Here is a 26,557-nt window from a genome sequence, read left to right on the forward strand (position 1 = left end):
GGTCGATGAATCCGAATCCGGTGTTTTTTTTCATTTGAATCTTCCTATCGACAGGTTGGTATCTCGTCGGAATAGCAAGATATCAGGAAAATGGCCGCTAAAAGTTGTTTGGATCACCGGGGACCGCCACTTGGTGACTTTGAATTTGATCTTGAACGTCATTTTGGTAAAAATCCATGAGACCTGGTTTTCGTGATAAAAAAGGCGACCGAAATGTGTTTCATGATTCAATCTACGGTATTTAGAGGTATTACCTTCAAAAAAATAAAAGTTGACCTTGAAATAACCTTGAACACGGCCTTCAAGACCAAATCTAAGGTCATAGGTGGTCCCTAATGACCCAAACAACTTTTGTAGAGGTTATTTTCCAGATATCTCGCTATCCTCACGAGGGTAAGTTCCATAAGGGGATTTTTTTTCTTTAAATGACCTTGAAAATGGAAAAATAACTCAACCAAGTATCTAGATGTAAAATTTGTCGTTCTTTCAGAAGCCGGGGTGAGAAATTCTGTTTCCATAAAAAAACTAGAGTTGACCTTCAAATAACCCTGAACATGTGCTTGAAAAATAAATCAACCACCTGTTCGAATTTAAAATTGCTCGTTCTTTCAGAAACCGGTGACGAAAATTGTATTACCTTTAAAATAATAAAAGTTGAGCTCCGAATAACCTTCAATATGACATAATTTCGTCAGACGAACACCGGATTCGGATTCAGCGACCCTAAAAAGTCTGGTCTATGACACATTTTTTCCCCGTGTGACTATATAATTACAATTTTGTCATTGCCCAGAAACACAATTTTATTATAAATGGGCATTTGTATGTAATTGTTTTAAAGCGTAAAAAAAAGAAAAGAACTATAATAGCTCTTCTATTGTTTGTTTAACATTTCGTAAACTTTAACGACTTAAATTATAATAATTACAATAAATTGGAAAATTTTGAGTATTTCGAGTACCTATCCTTTTTTATTTTTTACATAATTTCGTTCTCTTAGCACTGTTCAGTTTCTCAACTTTTTTTTTTGTTTCCAACATAGGTATTCAGTGAAATCGATTCGTCTCTTTATTAGACGTCTCATATAAAGGTATTAATATTAAACTTTTTTATCTCGCAGAATAGCAAATAATTCATTGTTATCAGCGTACATATTTATTTACATTAGATACAAATAATTTTTTATTGCTTTCCACAAGCCGACATCACGGAAATGATTAAATCTGGTTGCGGCATAACCGTGAAAAAAACAAAATAATGCTTTTCCTCTAATAATTTAAATAATTGCGAGTTTCGCTTCTTGCGTACATTTAAAAATAACGATGGACTATGTTTTGTGTGTAATCAAAATTACTTTATTTTATCTACTTCCGAAACAGTTAACGGATTGTATTAACATATCGGAATACGAAGTCGGAATTGTTTAAGTAGTGACATCTATTACAGGAAAGGCAAGCGACAAAAACAAAGATGACCACCGGTCGCTGAATTATAAGTGGAAGTGGACCTTATTTGTGGACGGGCGAAATGGGCGGTGACTATGAGACGCCTTCATTATAGCCATCCTTCTCTATCGCATGGATTTCTATGACTTACTTTATCGCTCTCACGTGTAACGGTCGATGAACCATAGCGACTTTCCGACCCTGTATACATTGTCGTTATAAAAAATTCGTGGTAAGGAAGATAACTGGCACATCACTTAATATTGCAACAGCTCAATAGCATTGCATAAAGCCGCTGAATATTTTGCTTCTAGGAACAAGATAAATGTTTACCTGGCAAAACGTATAAATATAGTAGTCCGACATCATCGTTTATAATACAGTAACTTGTAAATCGCCCGTTATATGTGTAGACATTCTTTCGGCTCTTTTTTGTAACTACTAGTTAAGTGTAATCAATAATATTTATAAATATGTGTTCAAAAATTACATCTATTTTTTTTTTGTCGTAATAGCTAAACAGATTACGTTTTGTATTATTATACGTGTTGTTGAACCTGGGAGAAAGTTTTTTAACTTGGCGATGCCATAGTCATTCAGCTATGAAATTAGATTTTGGATATATTCACGCACGTACGAAGTCCTAGATTTATCAGATGGTATAGATGGATTTTAATATTTGATTACGGGATTAGTCGGTGGGGTACGAAAATAACATCGTTGTATTTATAGTTGCGCAAAATGACCTCTATGCTTATTTATATTTATCCAATAAAATTGTTCCGTTTTTGATTAATAAAACAATAATAAGATATTTCGTAATTACACTTAATTAATTACTTAATTAAACCACACAGCATACACTTAATTAGTATTTGCAAGCAGAGTTAACAAATAGTCATTTTTGACAACAATCTCGAAAAATTCTAGAAAATCACATTTTTTCCAACCTTTAGAGTGGCGTTACCTCTTTCCCTAGGCCTATTTTCCCTTGATTCAGTAATTGTGGTAAATGTAGTAATTGTGCAATCATAAATTATGTTATCTGTGAACTCTGGAATCGTATTTTACACCAGGAAAATTAGCGAAAATAAAGGAGAAACTCGAAAAAAGTCCTATCCGCGAGATTATTGTAAAATTGTCTAAAGGAACATAATACAAGACATCTCTCATCTCGTGAGTCAAAAACTTTTATTAGCTAACTTTTCTATTTAAACAAATAAATGAGGAAAACAGTTTTTTCACTTTGCAGGGAAAACCATCAATTTTAGCGAAAAGCGACTCTCAGACAGCTCGTAGGGAGTAAAATTATCTACAAAATGAAACTTGTTAAATTAAAATCGGTTGGTAAACAAAAAAGTTATTGCAAAAAAAAACGAGAAAAGTGCCCATTTTTTCATTGATTTATAACTATCGCATTTATTGTTAAAATTTTATAAAACCTATGACAAGTTAAGAGTTTTGTCATACTTTAAAAGTGTGCCAAAAGAGGGCGCTGTAGGTGCAATAGTTATCGCACAATTCAATTTGTTTATAACGGAGGCTGCAAAAGTTATGAACTTTAAGCCTTTGTACAGGCGTTAATTACCAAGCGAAAAAATATCACCGTTTTTTTTTTACATTAACGTTCTAAAATTGTGCATTAAAAACCTTGCGTTTTTCGCTTATAAACAATTTGAATAACATTGTTGCTATTTATGCTATCTCACCGAAAATAGATGCAATCGATAGCTGGCAAAAAAATATAGTTTTAAAATAAAAAAGTACTCTCTACGACCAACAGGAGCTAAGATAAGAATTTTTTTTTATCGTAGCGCAATTGTTTATAAATATTAAGACTTTTTCGCAAAATAAAGTTTACGACGTAAACTACGATTTCCCGTGAATTGCATTGAAAAATGTGGAAAATTAACGACTCACGAGCTCTTTAAAGAGAAGGTACTCGCTAAGTTCAAATTGATGCGCGCTGTAAAGTTTGCAATATCTCGGTTTCTATTCATCGTATAAATTTATATTTTTTTAAACGGGTAGCTCGACGAAAAAATAACAATGGGCATATTTACGAATTCGTAGAATAGCTCTGAACCCCAGAAAAAATGCATCTTTTATATTTAATTTTTTTTTAATTTACAAAAATGTCAAAATTTATTGTTAAACGAAATATTAATTAAAATTTCAATTTCGGAATTGCTTTACTATTATTAAATAAATAAATGAAGCTATCGTTCATTTAAAAAGTTATTTTTTTTACATATTAAAGCAAAGTAAACTTGTTTTTTTTCAATATTTAACTTGGAGACTCCGTTATAAACAAATAGAATTGTGCGAAAACTATTGCACCTACAGCGCCCACTTTTGGCACACTTTTAAAGTATGACAAAACTCTCAACTTGTCATAGGTTTTATAAAATTTTAACAATAAATGCGATAGTTATAAACAAATTAAAAAAAATGGGCACTTTTCTTGTTTTTTGCACTAACTGTTTTGTTTATTAACCGATTTTAGTTTAACAAGTGTCATTGTAGATAATTTTACTCCCTACAAGCTGTCTGTGAGTCACTTTTCGCTAAAATTGATGGTTTTCCTTGCAAAGTGAAAAAACTTTTCCTCACTTATTTGTTTAAATAGAAAAGTTAGCTAATAAAAGTTTTTGACTCACGAGTTCCTTTAGACAATTTTACAATAAACTCGCGGATAGGACTTTTTTCGAGTAAAAATTTATAGGCTTGGCCTATCTACAAAATAACTAAAAATGTGGATCTAATTGCATTAACATTCCCCACTGCATACAGACGCGACACAATGTGCTTCCCGTAATTCTTATGCACGATACAGTTTGTAGAGCCTAGCGACACGTTTAAACTAATGGTAATGTTTTTTTTTATAGACATGTCCGTGCATACATACATATTGCGGTTTTTCCAATACGTAGTGACATATTTGAACATAAAAAAAAAACTGTTTATGGTAAGCCGTTTCAAGTTAATGATGAACACGCCCAGTGACATGTCACGTAGTTTATTCATACCTGGATCATATGTATACAAAAAGATGTATTATTCCGGTTAAGTTGATTTCTGTTTGAAGTGGACGTAATTTATAAGAATTAAAAAAAAACTATCGAGGTGTTTGTTATAGAACCATAGAAAATTCAATACTTAAAATCTTGGAATAAAACTACGTCACTAACTTGCCATTAAAATGATATTAACGATTCAGTTATTTAAAGAACATGTCTTCTGCTTAAATGTTGATAATAAGTAAGTATTAGTATGTTATACTTGTTTAATTTAACAATACATTGTTAAGGCGACTGTACTGATCGTCCGTAAACAAGAAATTCAAAATTTACATGTAAAATTTCATTTCAAAGTGCTAATATCTATACTGTTGCATTTATAAGTGTATCGCTACCTGTACTAGTGTTTCGATACCTGCATTAGTGTATAGATATCTGCACTAATTATAGATACTTACACTAGTGTATAGATACTCGCACTAGTGTATGTATGTTTCGTTTTCTCAAACTTAAGCGATCCTTCCGATTTCTTGCTCAATTTTTTCTCAATTCGAAAGCAGTGTCCTTTTTTGGACTGAAAAAAGTGCAGGTTATAAGACGTGTATTAAATATTGACATCGTTCTCCGATATTCCGCTTACATTTTAATTAGCTAGCTGCATTCTGAAGACAGTTTTATTTTGTAACGGTATAATAACAGCCTCGCTGAACTCGCCGCCCACTCGTGAGTTTTAACAATTATGGGCCAGCCAAGCGCATTTCTCCTTACCGTAACGGATATAACCCTTGGGGATTCCGTGTTCCTTGCGAGCGGGTTGGAATTTAGGATTGTTCTAGTGACAATCTCAAGAAAACGTTAAATATGTAACTTGACGTAGTGATTATTTTTCCCAAAGGTATCATTTTTTACGCGAACGGTTTCTAAACTTCTGCAATTACAATTACAAGGTGTGTGGTGTCGCAGCGACGTTACAACAAACTTCAATAAATTTTATAATATAAAAATTAAGAACAGATGAAAATGGCATAACAACATTTGAGTTTCTTCTTACTAATTTGACTTGTAGAATCCATTCCCGAAAGTTTGTACGGTATATTTTTGTCTCAAAAAAACTAAAGCTGAATAAGTAGTACAAATTCGTTATTGTCTAATCTTGTCTCTGGTTCTTATCACTAGGTCGCCTTTTATAATGATGTTAATACTTTATATATAATTATTTAGAAATCATGTGAACTTATCTGTGTTATTACGCAAATGAAACTTCCAAATGTCAACGTATGGCATGATGGAATTATTCTAAATCGCAATCACTACCTGTTTCCAAACCCAACATACATAATCTCACAAGATTAATTATTACAAAGTTTGGTTGGAGTTTGGTTTAGTTGGTTGGAGTTATTGGTGATTGAAAATGTACATTTTTTATTTAAAAAAATACGTTTTTCAGTAGTTTTTCTCTAATAATTTATAAAATAGACATTCTATGAAAAAAACATCACGAAGAAAATGAAGATTATAGAAAAAGAAAAAGATTGAGTTATTTTTCAATTATGTAGGTACAATAGGTGCTGGTTGAAGATAATTTCATGTCCGCCAAAATCTAAATTGGAAGCATTTAACGTAAAATAACTAAAAAAAAAATCTATTTTTCAAGAAAAACGCACAGAACATTTTTTAAAGTACTTTAAAAAAACTTGACCAAGTCATTAGCATAAACATTAACAGTTATGATCAAAATGAAACTGTTAATTCGCTTTTTCGGAAAAAAATCAATACAAAAACATGAATTATTCACGCGATTTAAAATTAAATGTAATCCTTCTACAATTCAGATTTTTTATGTGCTAACCATATATTATACAAGTTTAAGCGGTTAAGAATTAATATTTTTGAAAATTTTACGTTTTGATAGAAAAAGAACAATTAATCCAAAAAAATAACATATTTTTGAAAATAACTTAAAAAAAACGAAAAATATTCAAGAGTACAAAAGTTGAGGTTTTTTTTCACAGAATATTTTGGTTTTTTTTTATTTGCGTAGGATAAAAATTAACAGAGATGTCGCTGCTGGAAGTTTGCAGTTGAGACCGAAGATCATGTTTTTCAAACCGTTTAACCTCAAAAATCTCAAAAGTAACGTCTTAAAAAATATTCAATTTTACAGTACATACTTTTAGCTGTTTTTGAATCGTCTGAAAAGCTTTAAAATTAAGGAAGTTATCGTAAAAAAAAACAATAGTTCCTTACCGCTTCAATTTTCGGAACATATCAATATTTTGGTTATCCACAACTTTGGAGCATTCATAGGTATACATAATAAAATAATATATTTTAGAAAATTTGAAATTATGACTTTTTGCATGAAAAAAATATTGAAAAATAATTATTTTGAATATTGCATAAATTAAAGTAAATCGCGAGAAAGAAAGTTATTACGAAAAAACAATATACTTCATTATACAATATAATTCATTTTAAATAATTTAAAAGCTATTTTTTTATATTCTGTCATTGGGGGTGGTTTTTAAGGGTTAAAACAATGCGATAAATTATAAATTGTATTGTATTGTTACCTTGTAACAGGTAAAAGAATTTAATTTATCCTGTTTGTACTAGGTCATTTCAAACTGTTAAAAACTATATTTTCTAATATTTTGTAATTAGGGGTAGTTTTTTAAGGGTTGAAATATTGTAATAAATTATTTATAATACCATAAACTATTGAACATATTTTTATCTATAATATATGCGCTATAAAAATATTTTAAGGTCAAAGAAACCATTAATTTTGTATTTTTATCATTAGGGGCGGTTTTTAAGGGTTGAAATAACGTGAATTATATCCCACAATATAAAACAATATTTATTCTATATATTAAGATATGATTTTAGTCTATATAACGCCCATTTTTATATTTATTCAGTTTTTTAGCATAAGGGTGGTTTTCATCCCCTAAAAATAAGAAACGCATATCAAGCGTATATAACTTTTCATCTACAGTGTTAAATAAGCTTAATTGCAAATTTTTATGAAAATCGGATCTATCCGAAAGTATTCGGAGGTTTTACCCTATTTTTCTCTTCGCTCCATGGACTATATTCCATATCTCCTGAAACCCTGAAAATGCCGGCAATAAATAATAAAACAGGTAATTCGAGCGGGAGATTAATCCTTTATCCAACACGGAAGCTGTTCTGAAAACACTTTTAAAAAGCGCTTTGAGGAGCTTCAGAAGGATGTGTTCCAGGGAACTAATTTTGTGTTGAGCTAGGACTCGCCCTAACTAGGGCGTGCCGTCGCATAATGTGACTCTCAGCTGCAAAATACTTGTGTTAAATATTCATCAGTGGGAACGGCTTTGGTAATTCGACCGATAAACGGGGACTAACGGCCCTTTTATGATTTTATTTCGACGTTTTGTTTAAGGAAACAGAGAATTGAAAAGGTAAATTCGTTTCACAACTAATTATATTTGGATAGTGTTTGTACAAGGTGTGCCATTTTGATAAAAATGTAATTTTTTTTGCCTTTCTGGGAAAATGCAAGTTTAAACTCTGTAGAATGGAAATAGTGGCGGTAATTGAAAAGATATTGCTCCTGTAAACGTTTTTCCAAAAGACGTGGTCTTCGAATTAAATTATATCTGAAACAGCCTCTAAATCGAAACCGATGACGTGGCAACTGGTTTCTGTTAATTCTAACCAAGAACATTGTCAATATTTTTGACTGAATGTCGATCTATATTCAAATTACAATTCCCGAAATCAGAATAAACATGAAACGGCCCTTAAATACGTAGACAAATAAGCATATGCAATTTTATAATGCAAATGTAACTGGGTTTCTACGTTTTGATTGCCGGTATCCCCAACCCAAGTCAAATCATCGCGTTCGAATAGAAATAAACGTATCGAGGTTCGGTACCGCTGATTATTCACTTGTTGAACGAAACAAAGTACATTGTGTACCAGAGGATGTTGGCAATGAACGAAAAATGTCGCGAGCAGCAAGTGGAACCAATTACCAACTCCATGGCAGTTTAACCAAACCACCATGACCCGAACACAGTTACGATTTTTCGTTCGAGTTATTCGCCGACGTATACCTGAACCTTTGGTATCTGTGAAAGTGGAAAAGTCACTACAAAATGTTACTCTTGTTCGTCGTTTGGTGTATTCTTTAATTGCAGTTCGATGTACTTTCATTAAAATGGTTAAAGGGCAAATGTTTTTGCTTTTCCCAAGTAATATATACTTGTATTTCAAGATAATCTTGCTCTAGACAGAGGCATTACACGTTCTTTCGTGTTTCATTGTGGTTGATCCAAATTTAATAATTAAAGTAAGCAATTTTTTTGTACGTAACGATGCTATTCTCTCTCTACCACATCAATATTATTTAGAAGCACGCACACGATGTGCCTACTTACTTAATTTGAGACCAGCTGCCCATCCACCATCAATAATTAATCGTACGGTTCCAAACAAAGGCTAGCTCGCGTTGAAAAACTCCCTTCCGTAGTCGCGATTGCGCAAGGTACTAATTAATAATTAACAATGGACATGGCAATTTAATTACTGCAGGTACTACCGTTCTCTGTCTACCTCTGAGACAGAGAGAACAACGTTTCGTGCTGGCGATGAAAGGATTTAAACTTTTCCCTATTCCTTCCTGTGATCGTAAACATAGGCGTACCGAAATCGAACGTGTTTAATGAAGAAGTGTATATCATTGAATACTAGAAAGGAAGGACTAGGATGTGTTTCCGTCTTGTTAAAACGAGTCTGGTATACGAAAGGATCAGATTGTGAAAATTCATTACAGGTACAGAGAGCCTGTAGCTGAGACTGTGCGTTAATTACGTAGAATTTTCGGTAGAAGAAACTCCCCGAATGAAACAACTGTGAAAAGATTAGTATGTTTGAAAATTCCTTCGATCTTTAGGGGTTCCGCAAGGGTCAGTCCTGGGACCCCTGCTGTTTGTTATTTTTTATTAATGATCCAACTGAATGCCTCGAAATTGTTCTTGGAATCTTCTATTGATTGTACTTGACAACTTATATACATAATTGGTGTTCAGTTAATGATCTACCTCTGAATGGTAAAACTACGCCCTACAATCGACGCAAAGGTATTCTGTATAGAATGTTATAAAATAAACATCAAATAATAACTTACGCCTAAAGAAGGGTCTGTTTATTTGCCTGTTAGAAAAACTTACGCGCACACCCATGCCTACCAGCTACAGGTAAATAAAAACGGCGTTCGGTTTCATAACAATAATCGGATTTCTAAGCAGGGATCGTCGTTATTCCATTTCGATATCTCTTTTTCATCCTGCGCTCGCAAAATTGATTTTATCTCGTCTTCGATGGGGATCTCAAAACCAATCTGTGCCTCGATCGTGTGACGTTTTACAACTTTTATGAAAACTCCCTCGTGCGTGATATGGGGACCTAGTTTCGTGAAGTGACGTTCACTCTGGGGATCTGGAAAGCGTTGTTGTTAAATGGAATCGGAGGGTATCAAGCATTGTCTTAAGGGGGGTAAGAAGATAATCTTTAGTCTGAGAACTACCTACTAATTTTTTATAGTGTAGAAAATGCTCAAAATTTTGTTCATGGTCTCTGAAAACTGAATATCTCGTAAAACATTTTAATTTTTTGTAAGGCAGGCACTTTAGACTGGCATGTCACAATCTAAAAAAACATCACCAACATAAAATGAGAATAATAGCTGAAATGCCGCGTCATCTTTGACCGACTTTTGAGTTGAATGTGTTTATCTCAATTTCATGAAAACCATCTGTAAGCCTCTCGTTATGAGTGAACGTTTACGTTTTGCGCTTGTTTATTGTCTCGTTTATGTTTTCCAACCGAACACTCGTAAAAGTAATAATTATATCATTCCGAAATGAAGGAACAAGGAACATAATATCATGATATCGGTCAACATAACATCTCGAAATTTTAATAATTATGAATCTCTTAAAACAGGAACTTGACTTTTACTTAAAATATTGCTTATTCCTTTTTTTCAGATTGTCAATTGAAATAATGTTAAAAAACCGTTACGTAAATGACTATAATACCTTTTAGGTAAAATTGTTTCAATTTACAGCTAGAATAAAGTCAGTTTTCGACAATAGAAAGAAAAAAATTAATGTGCGTACTGAAAATAGTAACTGAAACACTACCGACATCAAAAAGTGTTCTCTCAACGACTTATATAAATAGTACTTAAGACTTAGGCCGATGTAACGATGTATCAGTATTGAAATGGTTTGTTTCCATTAATACAATGTGTCTCGCTGGTTATTTATTTTATTTTTTTTACAATTATTTTTTATTAGTAGTGTAGGTACAAACATAACTTAAATTAGCAGCTTCATTTTAATGGTTTCAGTTAACATTTTTGTTTATAAGATAACCGTAGTTGCACAGGGTGTTCCTCTAGTAACGCCTAACTTATATTTAAGAAGATATACCAAATAATTAATAACTTTTTTTATATGTATTAAGACGCGGCATATGGTTTTTATCAGTCAAATTATAATCCTTATTAAAGCAGTATTTATTTATTTTTAGTCTTAATAAGCATCTAAGAAAATTCGGGCCTTACAAAGAATTTATTCGTAGTTTTTACCAGCATGACATGCTGCTTACTAACAGAAATTATTACTCTGCATATCGTGACTTGAGGCAGAATTGAGCATTGTGGGTATACGGCGCCGGTAAACTATACGAATTAGTTCGTTCAGTTTAAAAGGAAATTTCAAATTATGCGTTTCCATTCAAGGCAATGTTATTAGTGGCCAATTAAATCCTAAGAAAGTGTCGCAGCGAAATCAGCGAATGCGCTATTTCCAGAGCTTTCATGTTACAACTGATCAGTTTTAATTAAAATAATAAATAAAATATAAATTGTGACGGTGTTTTTTTTCTACTTGATAGTACGATTAACTTATACAGTGTGTTTGACGACTGTGTTCCGAGAAGGGCAATTTTATTTATTTGCCATTGTCTTTTGCCTTAAAATATTATGTTTATAATATTTTTTCCTCACTATGTGCAGTATAATGTACCGTCCTAGAGCCCACTTGCAGAGACATAAAAAAAATGTGGTGTATGGAAAATTACGGCTTCTGAACCTCTGCCTACTGGACTAAAGAGGTTTTATTGAAGTTCTGGCGTTATATATTTACAGGGTATTCATTTAAAAAAATAACGTCTAACATTAACACATTTATAGTATATATTATCATAAACTTTGAATAATCATTTGAACTCATTTTGTATTAGTTGTTTTTTAATCTAGATTGTTATAGTTTCTCTTTTTTTTTCAGACTGATCCGAATACGGCTTTTTTAAGGGCAGCTAGAGCGGGACAGCTGGATAAAATCCAGGAATATCTGGATTCGGGGACTGTTAGGGACATAAATACGTCAAATGCGGTAAGTTCTCGGTTTACGGTTGCTATAATTGTAATTAAAAATAAGAATAGGTGATTTTCGAGTATATCTAATGTTTTAATTGTGGTGAAAGTTATCAAATCATCAGCATAAAGCGAGTAAGGCAGATCTAATACATCAGTTACGCTGTGGGCTGTGTATAAATATATTGAGTAATAATGGTCCCGGAACAGATCCCTGAGGTGTGCGGTAAGGGGCTAGAAATTAAATAGATTTAAATTTGCTTATTATTTTATCGAAAATTTGCCAGAAACACCGTATTCAATCGCAAAAGGTAAAGATTAAACAGTAGCAGTTGCAAACATGGAATTTGACCTTGCGCAAGTCTTAAGTGGGATTAGTGTGTCAGGGTTATTTATGTTTGATTAATTCGTCCATTATTTATCTTTTTATGAATGTAATTACGCGGTTTATTGCTGCAAAATTTAAAACTCGTTCGTTCATGTAAGATTTTTCGTGTTTGCTTCACTTCTTTGCAACAAATACGCGCAAATAGAGCAAACAGAGTCTTGTGTCAGAATTAAATTGTTCGTACGAGGTTTGATCAAAAATTAACGGGAATTGTTAATTTTCACAGAAAGTATTTCATTAATCTTCAGTTTTTGTGTCATCCCCCTGTTATATTCGATGTATTCTTGGCCTTCCTGGAAACATTTGTACCGTTGCGTTGATAAACTCGTGGCTATGACATAATGTCGTCGCCAAAGGCCTTCTTTAAGGCCTTTGATACATTTCGCTGCACTTAATTCCGTTTTTTACACAAACTCCGATTTCTCCATAAAAATCGCCAAAACACTGAGGTAAGTCTTACTCGTTTGCTCGCCAAATACAAACTAAGTGTGGCAGCTGCCTAAAAATTAACAAGTACGTCACTGACAGTGCTACAAATACACAAAAAAAGGACTGACTCGATAGTCAAGATACGACACGCGTAATTTGAAAATTTCCTTTACTTTTTGATTGATATTGAATAATCCTAAATATTTTGACCACCAAAAACAGCGGTGACAATGTTTTTAACATTAAGGCGATGTTTCGCATTGTATTAGCTATGTCCTGTCCAAATTTGGTTAGTGCAACTCTCGGTTTCAAAAATTCAATACCTATGTATGTTTTCAGCCGTGAAAATTGAATAATTCCAAATATTTTAATGAAATTTTAAATTTAATAAATGTTTTGAAATATTTTTATATGAAACGAAAACAAAATTGATATCTCTTTTAAAAGGTTATCAACTGACATTAAAAATGTGTTTAGATTTGGTAATTTGTACATAATATGCTGACATTAAATGAAAATATTTATTTTAATCGTGGAAAATCTAGAACAACTTGTTTCTAATAGTTATATTCAAGGTTATTTTTAACATTTAAATCAAACATAACTAGTCGAAATTTCGAAAAATTTCGACCTTTGAATAGAATAAAGATTAGCAACAAATCAAAACTAAGACAGACTCATCTATTACATTTTTAGGACATTTTGTGCTCGAAGTTAGTCTTTTTGCGTCTTGTTATACTACAACCCGACAATATAGTACTCTATTTGAACTTTGACATCAAAACTGTCACTTGGAACGTAGGATCAGAGGGTCAGAATAGTGAATAATATAGTTTCTGTCCACCCCATGAACATTAAATTATATAATCTACAAAATGTATCGTACTTTAAAATAATTTATATGCAAATTCCTGCGACTGCCTATCACAACTGATAAAACTAAACCAATATTATTGTAATGTAAATTATTATGGTATAATACAGTCACACCACATACCTTTTCTATGATACGAGGGTCAATGGAAAGTTTTACCATGACGAACCGTCTAAAAATGTGTAAGGAGATTCAACTCTTTAAGTCGTCGCCCTTTGTATCATATTTTTATTATTTGCTGGGGATTAATTACTATTTTTTTTCCTAATTTACAGTGTCGAAATGCCCAAAAAATAAAAACTGTTTGAAAAATGCTAAACAAAGTAATATTATTAGACGAAATCATTGAAATACTTCATTAAAAGAGGTTAGAACGTTTCCCTTAATGCAATCGAGATTCAAGCATTGCAATATTGGGCTGTACGTTATAAAAGCTAGAGAAGAGTTGCCCAAATTTTATTTTCTGTGATAGCTCTGTTCTTATGTTATGTAAACCTTGGTTTTATTTGTAAACCGTTGGCAATTCGTTTACTTTTATTAACTGATAATCGGCGTACCCTCGTAACTTGCTCGGACCCGGTGAAACGAACTCCTCAAATCCACACCGGCTAGTCTATCGTCCGATCCCGTCCCGTCGGCCTCTCGATGTCCTCATCATGCGAAGTCGTCCTGATATTCCTTAAATTCCAGAACGGTCTCAACGCCCTTCACCTCGCCTCCAAGGAGGGACACGTGGAGATCGTCAGGGAGCTGCTGAAGAGGGGCGCTATCGTCGACGCCGCCACCAAGAAGGGCAACACCTCGTTGCACATCGCTTCTCTTGGTAAGTGAACTAATTGGTCGGCAGCGTATTCCCTTTGAAAATCAAATTAAGCGCCGCGATTTTGGAGCTACGCCCTTTTCAACGTGTAGCTCACAAAGCGTCGGTCGTAACCGCGAAGTTAATTAATTTAATTCAAAAAAGTGAAATGGGTAGTTATAGAGAAAGGAGGAATGAAGGTGCTTTATGTTTCAAATTTCCCGCGTTTAAGGAATAGTTCTTGGCGCAACCGTTTTGAGCGCTACTGGTCTTTAGTTTTTTGAACTGAGACACCAGTCTGTGCTATTCAATCTGTGTTAATAATTAATTTTTCATGACTTTGTTACTGTTTTACTTTTTACACCAATTTTTGTGGTTTTGGAAGAAAGTTGCTGACATCAGTGACGTACCTAGTGACTGTAAAATACCATTTTTAGTAGTACTATTGGACAATGACCAGCGGTGTTCTCTGATTTGTTTCCTTATTCACGATGTGACAAAAACTATTCGATTGTTTTTAGTCCAGTAAAGCCGTTATACATTTTTCAGTGTTTACTGTAAAGTCACAATAAATACAAACGTAGTACACGAAAAAAAAAAAGAAACAGTTTGAACGAGTCATGCCAACGTACTTGTCATTATTTCTCTCGGCAAGTTGGAAGTCATGCTCTGCTTCCCTTATAATTACCGAATCCCACAACGTTCACAAAAATCCTATGCAACTACAAGTTATTCGCAATGCATTTTTCAATTTGTGGACGGATAAGTATTGTCTTCGTTGGTTCAGTTCATGTTAATTAGAGGCTTATTAAATTTGAATACGCACCGTACCACATGCGGAAAATGACAATGTTTGTAATTTAAAGATTGTAAAATTTGTGTAGAACGATTCTACTCAGTAATTGCTTTTTTTTATTAAAACGCAGCGTATGTAAACCAACAAAAATTCTGGAAGCGTCCATGTAACGATTGTTACAGAGGTACAAATGAACTACTGCAAAGATCTTAACCTTAAAAAACTACATTGTTACTTTGTTTACCTACATTGTTTTTTTTTTTAATTTAAAATGAGATGAGGCAATTCAATTAAGATAGAGTATTTAGGTTTTTTTCATCTATAAATCCTAAAAATATTAAACCTTACATGTCTTACAGTGAAGTGATTAAAATGTTTTAAGTAAAGTTTAAGTCGATCGTTGACTGCTTGATGAATTTTCAGCCGGACAAGAAGAAGTGGTCCGGTTACTGGTGCAACATGGCGCTTCCCTCAACGTTCAGTCCCAAAACGGATTCACACCACTTTATATGGCTTCACAAGAAAACCATGATGGTGTCGTTCGGTATTTACTGTCGAAAGGAGCAAATCAAACTCTTGCCACGGAGGTAAAAGCTTTTTTTTATTTTAGTCATATGCGTAATGTTTTTTTTGAGCTTAGTGTGAATTTAATTACTTCGTTTACAATAAAAACTAGTACTTTTTGAACGAATATTAAAGCTTGCCGATAAACGTTTATTACTTTTTACTATATTCGTTAATTTTATATCCCTTGGAGAATTTACCGAGTTAAGCAGATTTTGCTGTAAATATATGTTCACATCATTAATTATTTCATGTGATGAAAAATATTAACAATATTTATTTAAAAAATATATTTATTTTCGTCTGCAGAGTAAAATACAATTTTGTTCACTTTTCACACCAAATTTTTTTATATTTTACATTTTACATCCTTAAAAACTTGAATATACATACAATTATTTAACGTAGGATGGTTTCACCCCTCTCGCTGTTGCCATGCAGCAAGGCCACGACAAAGTGGTCGCAGTACTACTAGAAAACGACACGAGAGGCAAAGTAAGATTGCCGGCGCTGCACATAGCCGCCAAGAAAGACGACGTGAAAGCCGCTTCCCTCCTCCTCCAAAACGAACACAACCCCGACGTAACCTCAAAAAGTGGTTTCACCCCTTTACACATAGCCGCCCATTACGGTAACGATAAAGTCGCTTCCTTGCTTTACGAGAAAGGTGCTGACGTTAACTACACCGCTAAACATAACATAACGCCCCTCCACGTCGCTTGTAAATGGGGGAAGATCAACATGGTCACGTTGTTGGTGGCGAAGGGTGCCGACATCCAAGCGAAAACTAGAGACGGTTTGACGCCCCTTCATTGTGCAGCCAGAAGTGGTCACGATCAGGTTGTTGATATGTTGTTGGAGAACGGTGCTCCGATGCATGCCAAGACGAAGGTAAATATACCACACTTTCACAGTACGTTTATAAATGATTTTATGACCAGTAATTCTGTTCGGAAACGTAAATACAATGGTTCATTATAAGTTTTGCGATTTTTAGTTGACAATGCCAATCGTGCAATGTTGGTTGCCTAAGCGCGCAAGTTTCCTGGTTTGTAATAATTTATGAAGGTTCTATATAACGCATTGTACTTTGTTCATAGAACGGTTTGGCCCCCTTGCACATGGCTGCACAAGGCGAACATGTAGACGCCGCCAGGATTTTACTCTACCACGGAGCTCCTGTAGACGAGGTAACGGTGGATTATCTGACGGCCCTTCACGTCGCCGCCCACTGCGGCCACGTTAGAGTGGCGAAATTACTCCTAGACAGAGGCGCCGACCCTAACGCTAGAGCTTTGAACGGTTTCACGCCCCTACACATAGCCTGCAAGAAAAACCGATTAAAAATGGTGGAGCTTTTACTGAAACACGGAGCTAGTAAGCATATAATTTATTTCGGTACGTTACGTTTACTTTAAACTTGCTCTTAAACAGGTATAAGCGCCACGACTGAGAGCGGCCTGACGCCTCTCCACGTCGCCAGTTTCATGGGATGCATGAACATCGTCATCTATTTACTTCAACACGACGCCAGTCCCGATATACCCACCGTCAGGGGCGAAACCCCGTTGCATCTGGCCGCTAGGGCGAACCAGGTACTTATGCTTAAAATAAATTGCCGCTACGATTCGCTACATAACTTTATTGCTTGAAATAAATAGCTACATTTCGCTACGTAACTTTATTGCTTGAAATAAATTGCTACGATTCGCTGCATAACTTTATTGCTCGAAATGAATCGCTACGATTCGCTACATAACTTTATTGCTTGAAATAAAGCGCTAGGATTCGATTTATAACTATTGCTTGAAATAAATCGCTACAATTCACTACATAATTTATTGCTTGAAATGAATAGCTATGATTCGCTACATAACTTTATTGCTTGAAATAAATCGCTACGATTCGCTACATAACTTTATTGCTTGAAATAAATTGCTACGATTCGCTACATAACTTTACTGCTTGAAATAAAGCGCTAGGATTCGATATATAACTATTGCTTGAAATAAATCACTACAATTCACTACATAATTTATTGCTTGAAATTAATTGCTACGATTCGCTGCATAACTTTATTGCTTGAAATGAATCGTTATGATTCGCTACATAACTTTATTGCTTGAAATAAATCGCTACGATTCGCTACATAACTTTATTTTTTCTGAACAGACGGATATAATAAGGATACTTCTTCGGAACGGAGCGGCAGTCGATGCAAAAGCGAGAGAAGAACAAACGCCGCTGCACGTCGCCTCCAGGCTTGGCAACGTCGACATCGTCATGTTGTTACTGCAGCACGGCGCCCAGCCTCACGCCACCACTAAGGACCTGTACACGCCGCTTCACATTGCCGCTAAGGAAGGGCAAGAGGAAGTAAGCGTTATTTGTTATTTATTTAATTATTTGTCATTTATTATTTGTTTTTTATTTAGGTCGCTTCCGTTCTGCTGGACAACGGCGCCGACCTGACCGCCACGACCAAGAAGGGCTTCACGCCCCTCCACCTGGCGGCGAAGTACGGCCACCTAAACGTGGCGCGTCTCCTGCTCCAACGCGACGCGCCCGCCGACGCCCAGGGAAAGAACGGCGTTACGCCCCTCCACGTCGCCGCCCACTACGACCACCAGCCCGTCGCTCTGCTGTTGCTGGACAAGGGCGCTTCGCCCCACGCCACCGCCAAGAACGGACATACTCCGCTGCACATTGCTGCACGCAAAAATCAGGTAGGCGAGAGCTGTTGCCGTGTAATTAGAGCTCGTGTTGTTCCCAGTAATTGTTTTCATTTTTACGGTAATCCGAGTGTGACCGGCTGACATGGTATTTTTTTTTAAATGAGCTGGTTTCACATCGGCGATGAAATTGTACACTCTCTCTCCTTTAATGGTTTCAGTTGGTCTTCTTGGAAATTTGTCTGTTTTTAACGAGTTGCGTAATTATTTAATCGGATCTGTATGGTCCGGTGGGTTGCAACTGATCATGTTTATTGGCGATTTGTACGGGGAAAATTATGTTTTATTTTTTTTAAATCTGCTTTTTAGATGGACATTGCAACAACCTTATTGGAATATGGAGCTCAAGCGGACGCAGAGTCTAAAGCTGGATTTACACCCTTACACTTAAGTGCGCAAGAAGGCCATTCCGACATGTCTTCCCTGCTATTAGAACATCAAGCCAATTCCAATCACGCAGCCAAGGTTAGTTTCATTTTTTTTCACTATTCTGTACGTTGCAGATTGTTTTTTACCTGTTTACCATCCCTTCGTATCATGCCAGGTGTGAAGACAGCTGGCAGTAGTGACTTTTCAGAAGTATACAGCATTTTAACTGAACAGCAGAGCCAAACTTCCGTTGCCTTTCGCAAGCGTTTGGAATAGGATCGTATTCTGGTTAAATTTAAACTGTTCACCATTTTATTCTTGTTGCTAGCTCCGATTGGTCGCTGAAGTGTCCGAACAAGAAAAGGAATGTTTAGTTTAGAATTTTGCAACTTTTTGCCCGTTACGATATTTTTTTCCCCCATTTTAGAACGGTCTTACGCCGCTTCACCTCTGCGCCCAAGATGACCGAGTCCCGGTCGCTCAACTGCTGCTGAAAGCCGGCGCGCAGAAGGACGCCCAGACCAAGCAGGGCTACACGCCACTGCACGTCGCCTGCCACCACGGCCACGTCAACATGGTACGCCTCCTGATCGAACAAGGGGCCGAGGTTAACCCCGTCACATCGGCGGGCTACACGCCGTTGCATCAGGCCGCGCAGCAGGGACACGTCCTCGTCATCAGCCTGTTGTTGAAGAATAAGGCCGATCCCAACGCCGTGACGAATGTAAGCGCGTCGCTTAAGCCGATGCAGTCAAAAATTAAACGGTTCTTTTTTTAATTTACGTGCGTTTTGTTTTCAGAGCGGCCAGACGGCCCTGGGAATAGCGAATAAACTTGGGTATATCAGTGTGGTGGAGGAGCTGAAAGTGGTTACGGAAACGAACATCACTACGACGACGACGGTGAACATAGAGGAAAAATACAAGGTTGTCGCTCCGGAGGCTATGCAGGAGACGTTCATGTCCGACTCGGAGGACGAAGGCGGTTAGTACGTCGTTAATCACTTATTAATATTCAGCTTTAGAAATAGTGGGGGATCTGTGTGATATTATTTGTCGCTTATCTGTGCCAGAGGAATTAATAATACCGGTCGTTGTAGACTTTTGTTTTTTTTTGTTTTGTTTTGTTTGTACGTTTTTTTTTATATTAGTTACTTTTATATCTCGGAAATGCAAATGTTTGAGGGATATTTTTTATATTAATTTGTTAAATAAATCGTTGCTATTTTGGAATTTAACTGGGTCCGAATCTGGTGTCCGTTTGACAAAGTTGCCATTATTCAAGGTTATTTTAAGGTCAACTCTTGTTTGATACGAGTTTTGTCTACAAATTCTGGAAGAACAGGAAATTTTATATTCAGATACTTGGTCGACTTATTTTTTAAGGTCGTGTTCAAGGTTATTTGAAGGTCAGGTCAATTTTGTCCTCGAAATCTGAAAANGTGGTTACGGAAACGAACATCACTACGACGACGACGGTGAACATAGAGGAAAAATACAAGGTTGTCGCTCCGGAGGCTATGCAGGAGACGTTCATGTCCGACTCGGAGGACGAAGGCGGTTAGTACGTCGTTAATCACTTATTAATATTCAGCTTTAGAAATAGTGGGGGATCTGTGTGATATTATTTGTCGCTTCTCTGTGCCAGAGGAATTAATAATACCGGTCGTTGTAGACTTTTGTTTTTTTTTGTTTTGTTTTGTTTGTACGTTTTTTTTTATATTAGTTACTTTTATATCTCGGAAATGCAAATGTTTGAGGGATATTTTTTATATTAATTTGTTAAATAAATCGTTGCTATTTTGGAATTTAACTGGGTCCGAATCTGGTGTCCGTTTGACAAAGTTGCCATTATTCAAGGTTATTTTAAGGTCAACTCTTGTTTGATACGAGTTTTGTCTACAAATTCTGGAAGAACAGGAAATTTTATATTCAGATACTTGGTCGACTTATTTTTTAAGGTCGTGTTCAAGGTTATTTGAAGGTCAGGTCAATTTTGTCCTCGAAATCTGAAAAAGGGAGCAATTTTGCGTACAGATATGATGTTGATTTATTTCAAGGTCATCTTCAATGTTATTTGAAGATCAACTCTTGCTTCTTGATGGTATACAAGTTTTGACCCCGGATTCTGAAAGAACAGGAAATTTTATGTTCAGATGCGTGGTTGACTTATTTTATAAGGTCGTGTTCAAGGTTATTTGAAGGTCAAGTCAATTTTTGTCCTTGAAATCTGAAACGGGGGGCAATTTTACGTAGAATATGTTGCTGATTTATTTTTTAAGGTCATAAAGGGAGCAATTTTACGTACAGATATGTTGTTGATTTACTTCAAGGTCATATTCAATGTTATTTGAAGGTCAACTCTTGTTTTTTGATGGTATACAAGTTTTGTCCCTGGATTTTGAAAGAACAAGAAGTTGTATGTTCAAATGGGTGATTGATTTATTTTTTAAAATCGTGTTCAAGGTTATTTGAAGGTCAGGTCAATTTTGTCCTCGAAATCTGAAAAAGGGAGCAATTTTGCGTACAGATATGATGTTGATTTATTTCAAGGTCATATTCAATGTTATTTAAAGGTCAACTCTTGTTTTTTGATGGTATACAAGTTTTGTTCCCGGGTTCTGAAAGAGCAAGAAATTTTATGTTCAAATACGTGATTGATTTATTTTTTAAGGTCGTGTTCAAGGTTATTTGAAGGTCAGGTCAATTTTTCTCCTTGAAATCTGAAATAGGGAGCAATTTTACGTACAATATTGCTGATTTATTTTTTAAGGTCATCATAAGTTTATGTTGAAGGTTATTTAAAGGTCAACTCTTGTTTTTTGATGGTATACAAGTTTTGTCCTTGGATTATGAAAGGACAAGAAATTTTACGTTCTGGCACATGGTTGATTTATTTTTCAAGGTCATCTTAAGTTTGTGTTGAAGGTTAATTGAAGGTCAACCCTTGTTTTTTGATGGGAATACAACTTTTGGTCCTCGGATTCTGTTTCAGCGAGAAGTTTTACATTCAGAGAATCTTCCTGAGCTAACTTTGTCAAACGAACACCGGATTTGGATACATCGACTCTCATACATTTAATTTTTTTCCCGTTCTAATTTTACCGGAACATTTCTCGTTTCTGCATAGCCATATTGTTTTGCATTTCCCTTTTGCATTTTTTTTAATGTTGATTTGCCATGTGGTAGATTAATTAACCAATTTATTTAATAGTATATAACATTAAAACTGGTAGGTAGTCTAAAATTTAGTTTTAACTCTGGTTTGTTCTTTTTTTTACGTGTTCCATGTAAAGAAATATGCTCTGAAGTTGTTCCGCGTTAGTAAAATCTGAAAATCTTCAAAAAAAAAAAGGTATAAAATGGTAGAAGTATTAAAAATTTTAACTTTCAGAGGGAATATTTGAAATTCAGCGTTGAAGAAAATTTGCTTTTAATTTTTTTTCCGTTAATAACTTTCGTTATTTATAACGGTTTGACTAAGAATGGCGTTTGACAACCTTTTCTCTACCTTGTCTTTTTACATCAAGATTCTCATTTCAAATAAGTCTAAAAAGTACAAACGCATGTTTGTGCATGTAATAATTTGCTACATTAATTACAAACTTAAAAAAAAATAATAAAAAGGCAGCGTCTTCAGATCTGGCTCGGCTATCTTTAATTTTAAAATGGTTTTTTGTGTATAAAATACTGTCGAGTCGGAGACAGAATTCAATGAAGAATGGTCAAATTTAAATAAAAAAGTCAGAAATTTTTTTTCCGATTTTAAGATTTGTTGTCGCGTACAAAGGAAAAAGTGTTATTAATAATTTATGTCGTAAAAAATGTTTTTTTTATTTATTTCTCTACGAAGAAAATGCAAAAAAATTTGAGTTTCCTGGAAAATTACCTGGACTACACTTAAACATGATTCACCCGGTACTTTCCGCCTACTTTAATCACGCTTCTTCTCAAATTGACAACTTCAGCATACGCGAAAAGGAACAGAGTATATTTTTTTACGATTCCGGAAATTAATTGCGCACGTAAAAACGGTACGCGTCCGGTTGAGCAAAGCGATGGGGTGGGTATGGGATAGATTTATTAAGAAAACCATGAGCGTGTGTCCGCTAAGGGTGGTGGTTGGTTGCATGCAGGCGGAGTGGACGAGCCTCCCGTGGCTTATGGTCGACCGACGCATGCTCAGCACGTCTATCTACCCTTCTACCAGGGACACATGACCTACACACGTAAGTCCCACTGTCTGTTCCTCCTCAACTAACACCCGTCGTAGTAGTTAGCTTCTTTTAGCTTATGTCCTAACCCCGTGGTGATCACTTAGAGATAACTGCACGGTTTAAAGCCGCTTCGACCATTTTTATTTCATTTAACGTGTACTTGATTTAAGCGTACGTTAAATGAAACGAATGTTATCCCAGTGTTTCTCTTTTTATACAGGACGGTTCTGTCGTTTTTACCAACATTTAAGGCGGGCGTTTTATAGACGAGAAATGGCACTTTTAGAAAGACTTCTTTAATCGATAACTTCGTATTTGTTGGGCATTGCACGCCTATTATCGCCCAAAGGGATTTGTACAGCTTGCTTAGATTTTCTAAAACCTTCGTCGAAAGGCTGATGTGAATTCACTGAAAATTACGCATAAAAACGCCCACTTTAAATGAAAAGAGATTTTGTATTTTGTCAATGACTTTTTTTTGTTGGTTTTTTTAAAGCACACACCACCTTTTTTCTCTACTACACTGAGAGAACAGAAAATTTGAAAATACGTTTAATAGCCGTCAAAAACGTCCCGTAAAAGTTCGATGATGGACATTTTACGGTATTTTTTAATAATCTACTTCCTAAAGTTTAATAAATAAAATCACCACCCTGTATTATCGATTACACAGGTCAACATTTTATCTAGGCTTGTGCACGGGAATCGAAGATGGTATCCTACGGTTTTTGGGGTCGCTGATTACGATCAGTGGGTCGGTTAGGCTCCATCATGTCAAGTTCAAGGTCATTTGAAGGTCAAACGGACAAAAAATCTGAAAAAAAATGAGATCGTTGAGTCCGGATCCAGTGTTTATTGTTTTTTTGCATGCATCCTCGAGGTCATTCAAGGTGATCTCAAGGTCATTTGAGGGGTTTTTGAACCAAATCCGAAAAATTGAAAAATTTCATACGTATGTTTTCGAGGACCCTGAATCTAAATCTGAGGTCAGTCGACCTCATTTCAAGGTCATATAAAGGTCAAATGGTCAAAAAAACCTTCTGAATCTGAAAATATTCATGGACATTTTATTTTTTATTTTTACCGGATTCGGTAAAAACATGAATTTTTTCAGATTTTTTGAAGGTTTTTTGACCATTTGACCTTCAAATGACATTGAAATGAGGTCGACTGACCTCAGATTCAGAGTCCTTGAAAACATACCTATGAAGTTTTTCAGATTTTTCGGATGGTACTTGGCATTTTTGTCTCAAAAACCCCTCAAATGATCTTGAATGACCACGAGGAAGGATACAAAGTAAAAATAAACACTGGATTCGGATTCAGCGACCTCAAAAACATGTCCAAGCATTTTTTCAGATTTTTTGAGGGCTTTTTGACCGTTTGACCTTCAAATGACTTTGAACTTGACATGATGGAGTCTAACCGAGCCGCTCATCGTAATCAGCGATCCCAAAAACTCTAAGATACAATTTGTAGATTTATTTGGAAATAGAAAAAAGATTGATTAATTTTAGTACAAATTCAATTACATTACTCTTTATTACATTATTATTTCTTTAATTCCCATATTTCTTGATAAAAAAAAATCTTAAGCACGCAATTTCCTAAAAATTCTTTTAAGATAATTATTTGCACTTGTTTTCCTTGTGGAATCGTACACTCTTTATAAACAATCTTATAGAATTTTCTTGCTACTAATTACAATAAATATATTTCTATTTTGCAAATATACAGGGTGTTAATTTTATTATCGTAATATCGACATTTACAGTGAGTTTTTTTTATTATGGGATATATTTTGAAAGTCTGCCGTACTTCCAGAGCCCTTTGCGACTGACCGAGAGCTTCTCAAAAAAAAAAAAAGATTGCAGATCTTACGTAATCCCCGATTACTAATTTTACTGCCGACGTAATTTAATACTTCGAAGCGACACATATCTATTTATGTTAATTATAACTTCTTATCAATATTGTATACGTTACTTCTTATCTAGATAGCATCAATACGTTCGAGTGTTTTATCACTCGTTTATGTAATTTCGTTTTAATTGGTGCCGATCCAGCGCAGAGCCGTCCATAACTTTCCTCTTCTTGTTCAGGTGACGATCCACTGTTGGGCGACAAGCACCAGTACAACTACATGACAGTCGACGATATGAAGTCCCTCGGCGACGATTCCATGCGACTCGACGTCACCAGCGACGAGAAGAGCGAGCACAACAGAAACTCGATGGGTAAAAGTCGCAGCAAATAGTCGAACAGTAATAATATGTGATTGAATTTCAGCTCCGTCGCACATTAGTAACGAACTCATCATAACGCCGCACGCCGTGAAGGAGTATTACGCGTCCAACGCTTATTCCGCGCCCGACAACGTGGACATCAACAGGCAGCCGATCACGGCTGGGTGAGTGGACGATTTTTTTTTTTTTTTGTATTTTTTACCCCCTTTGTCCGAACGCAGTGTGCTTACTTTAAAATCGGAGAAGAACGTATTCGCAGCTTCTAAAATTAACTGTCGTTGAAAGAGGTGTACTGATTTTACTTATTTGTGGTAATGTCGCATTTTTTTCAGGTGAAAATTTAACAGTATCAAGACAGTTTGTAAATCGAAAGTTAATTACTTGTTTGTCATCGATATTTCTCCTTGCGGGTATCTTGTGTGTTTATACGTGATGTACGTTAGATAAAGCCAATCTTAAACAAATAAGATTATATTTTGCGTTTTTTCGAATTGGTATACTTTAACGAGTCTTAATCTCCGTTTAGAAATATGTTTGTTTTGTAATATGTGGAGAACTTCGAAAGATATCGTCGTTATTTACTTTTTCTCTGTTATTTCTGGGGGCGTGTAACATATACGACTGATAATATGGCAATTGCAGACTTATGTTTATGGTATCGGAATGATAAAGTAATAAATATAAATATTTGTACGGGATTTTCGTACACGAAAATAATATATTGTAAAAAAAATAATAATAACATTAAATGATATCAAATTGATCGAAACGTCTGTAATTTTCTATAAGCCTACAGAGAATTTGCAATTCTGCATTACATGTAGCTTACGGAAACCCTTACGAAATCGACTGAGCCTAAGGTCATTGGAACGCCACAGGATCTTTTTGTGAGGTTAGGAAAAAACAATATAGCTTCAATAAATTTATTTATTTAAAAAGTGAAACCCGCGATCTGAGACAGATTTTAATATAAACGCTTGTTAAAAGCAGTCTCTTCTGAACTACTCATTTACAACTACTAGGAAAATATACGGGGAGTTCCACCTAAGACTGTAAAGAAATAATGTAGGTCTCGGTATTTCCGAGTCTAGATAACGTACACGTTTTGCTCACAGATGACAAGAAACTGTGAAAACTGCAGGTTTCTAACTCTTACGGTTACGGTGGTTACGGGTGAAGAGAAGTTGCAGTAGTTCATTTGTACCTTCGCAACTAGGATCGTTATAGGTTCCAGAATTGCATAA

The 26,557-nt window shown here is 35.2% G+C and overlaps 1 protein-coding gene across 3 annotated transcripts in view; it reads left to right on the top strand.

The window, feature by feature from the left end:
* Positions 1 to 25,474, top strand: part of LOC108916150 (ankyrin-3) — a gene marked incomplete at its 3' end in the record, with an annotated part of 43,822 nt that extends 18,348 nt beyond the window's left edge. The window contains 15 exon segments of one of the 3 annotated variants that reach the window (XM_023456178.1): positions 11,812 to 11,919; positions 14,282 to 14,414; positions 15,610 to 15,773; positions 16,159 to 16,641; positions 16,851 to 17,127; positions 17,185 to 17,345; positions 17,923 to 18,126; positions 18,186 to 18,476; positions 18,792 to 18,947; positions 19,279 to 19,575; positions 19,652 to 19,720; positions 20,296 to 20,410; positions 22,987 to 23,079; positions 25,170 to 25,304; positions 25,357 to 25,474. In XM_023456178.1, the coding sequence (XP_023311946.1) occupies positions 11,812 to 11,919; positions 14,282 to 14,414; positions 15,610 to 15,773; positions 16,159 to 16,641; positions 16,851 to 17,127; positions 17,185 to 17,345; positions 17,923 to 18,126; positions 18,186 to 18,476; positions 18,792 to 18,947; positions 19,279 to 19,575; positions 19,652 to 19,720; positions 20,296 to 20,410; positions 22,987 to 23,079; positions 25,170 to 25,304; positions 25,357 to 25,474 (2,804 nt within the window). 3 annotated transcript variants of the gene reach the window in all.
* Positions 25,475 to 26,557: the final 1,083 nt, after the last annotated feature.

Source organism: Anoplophora glabripennis, unplaced genomic scaffold (genome assembly GCF_000390285.2).
Source record: "Anoplophora glabripennis isolate ALB-LARVAE unplaced genomic scaffold, Agla_2.0 scaffold1242, whole genome shotgun sequence".
Lineage (NCBI taxonomy): Eukaryota > Metazoa > Arthropoda > Insecta > Coleoptera > Cerambycidae > Anoplophora > Anoplophora glabripennis.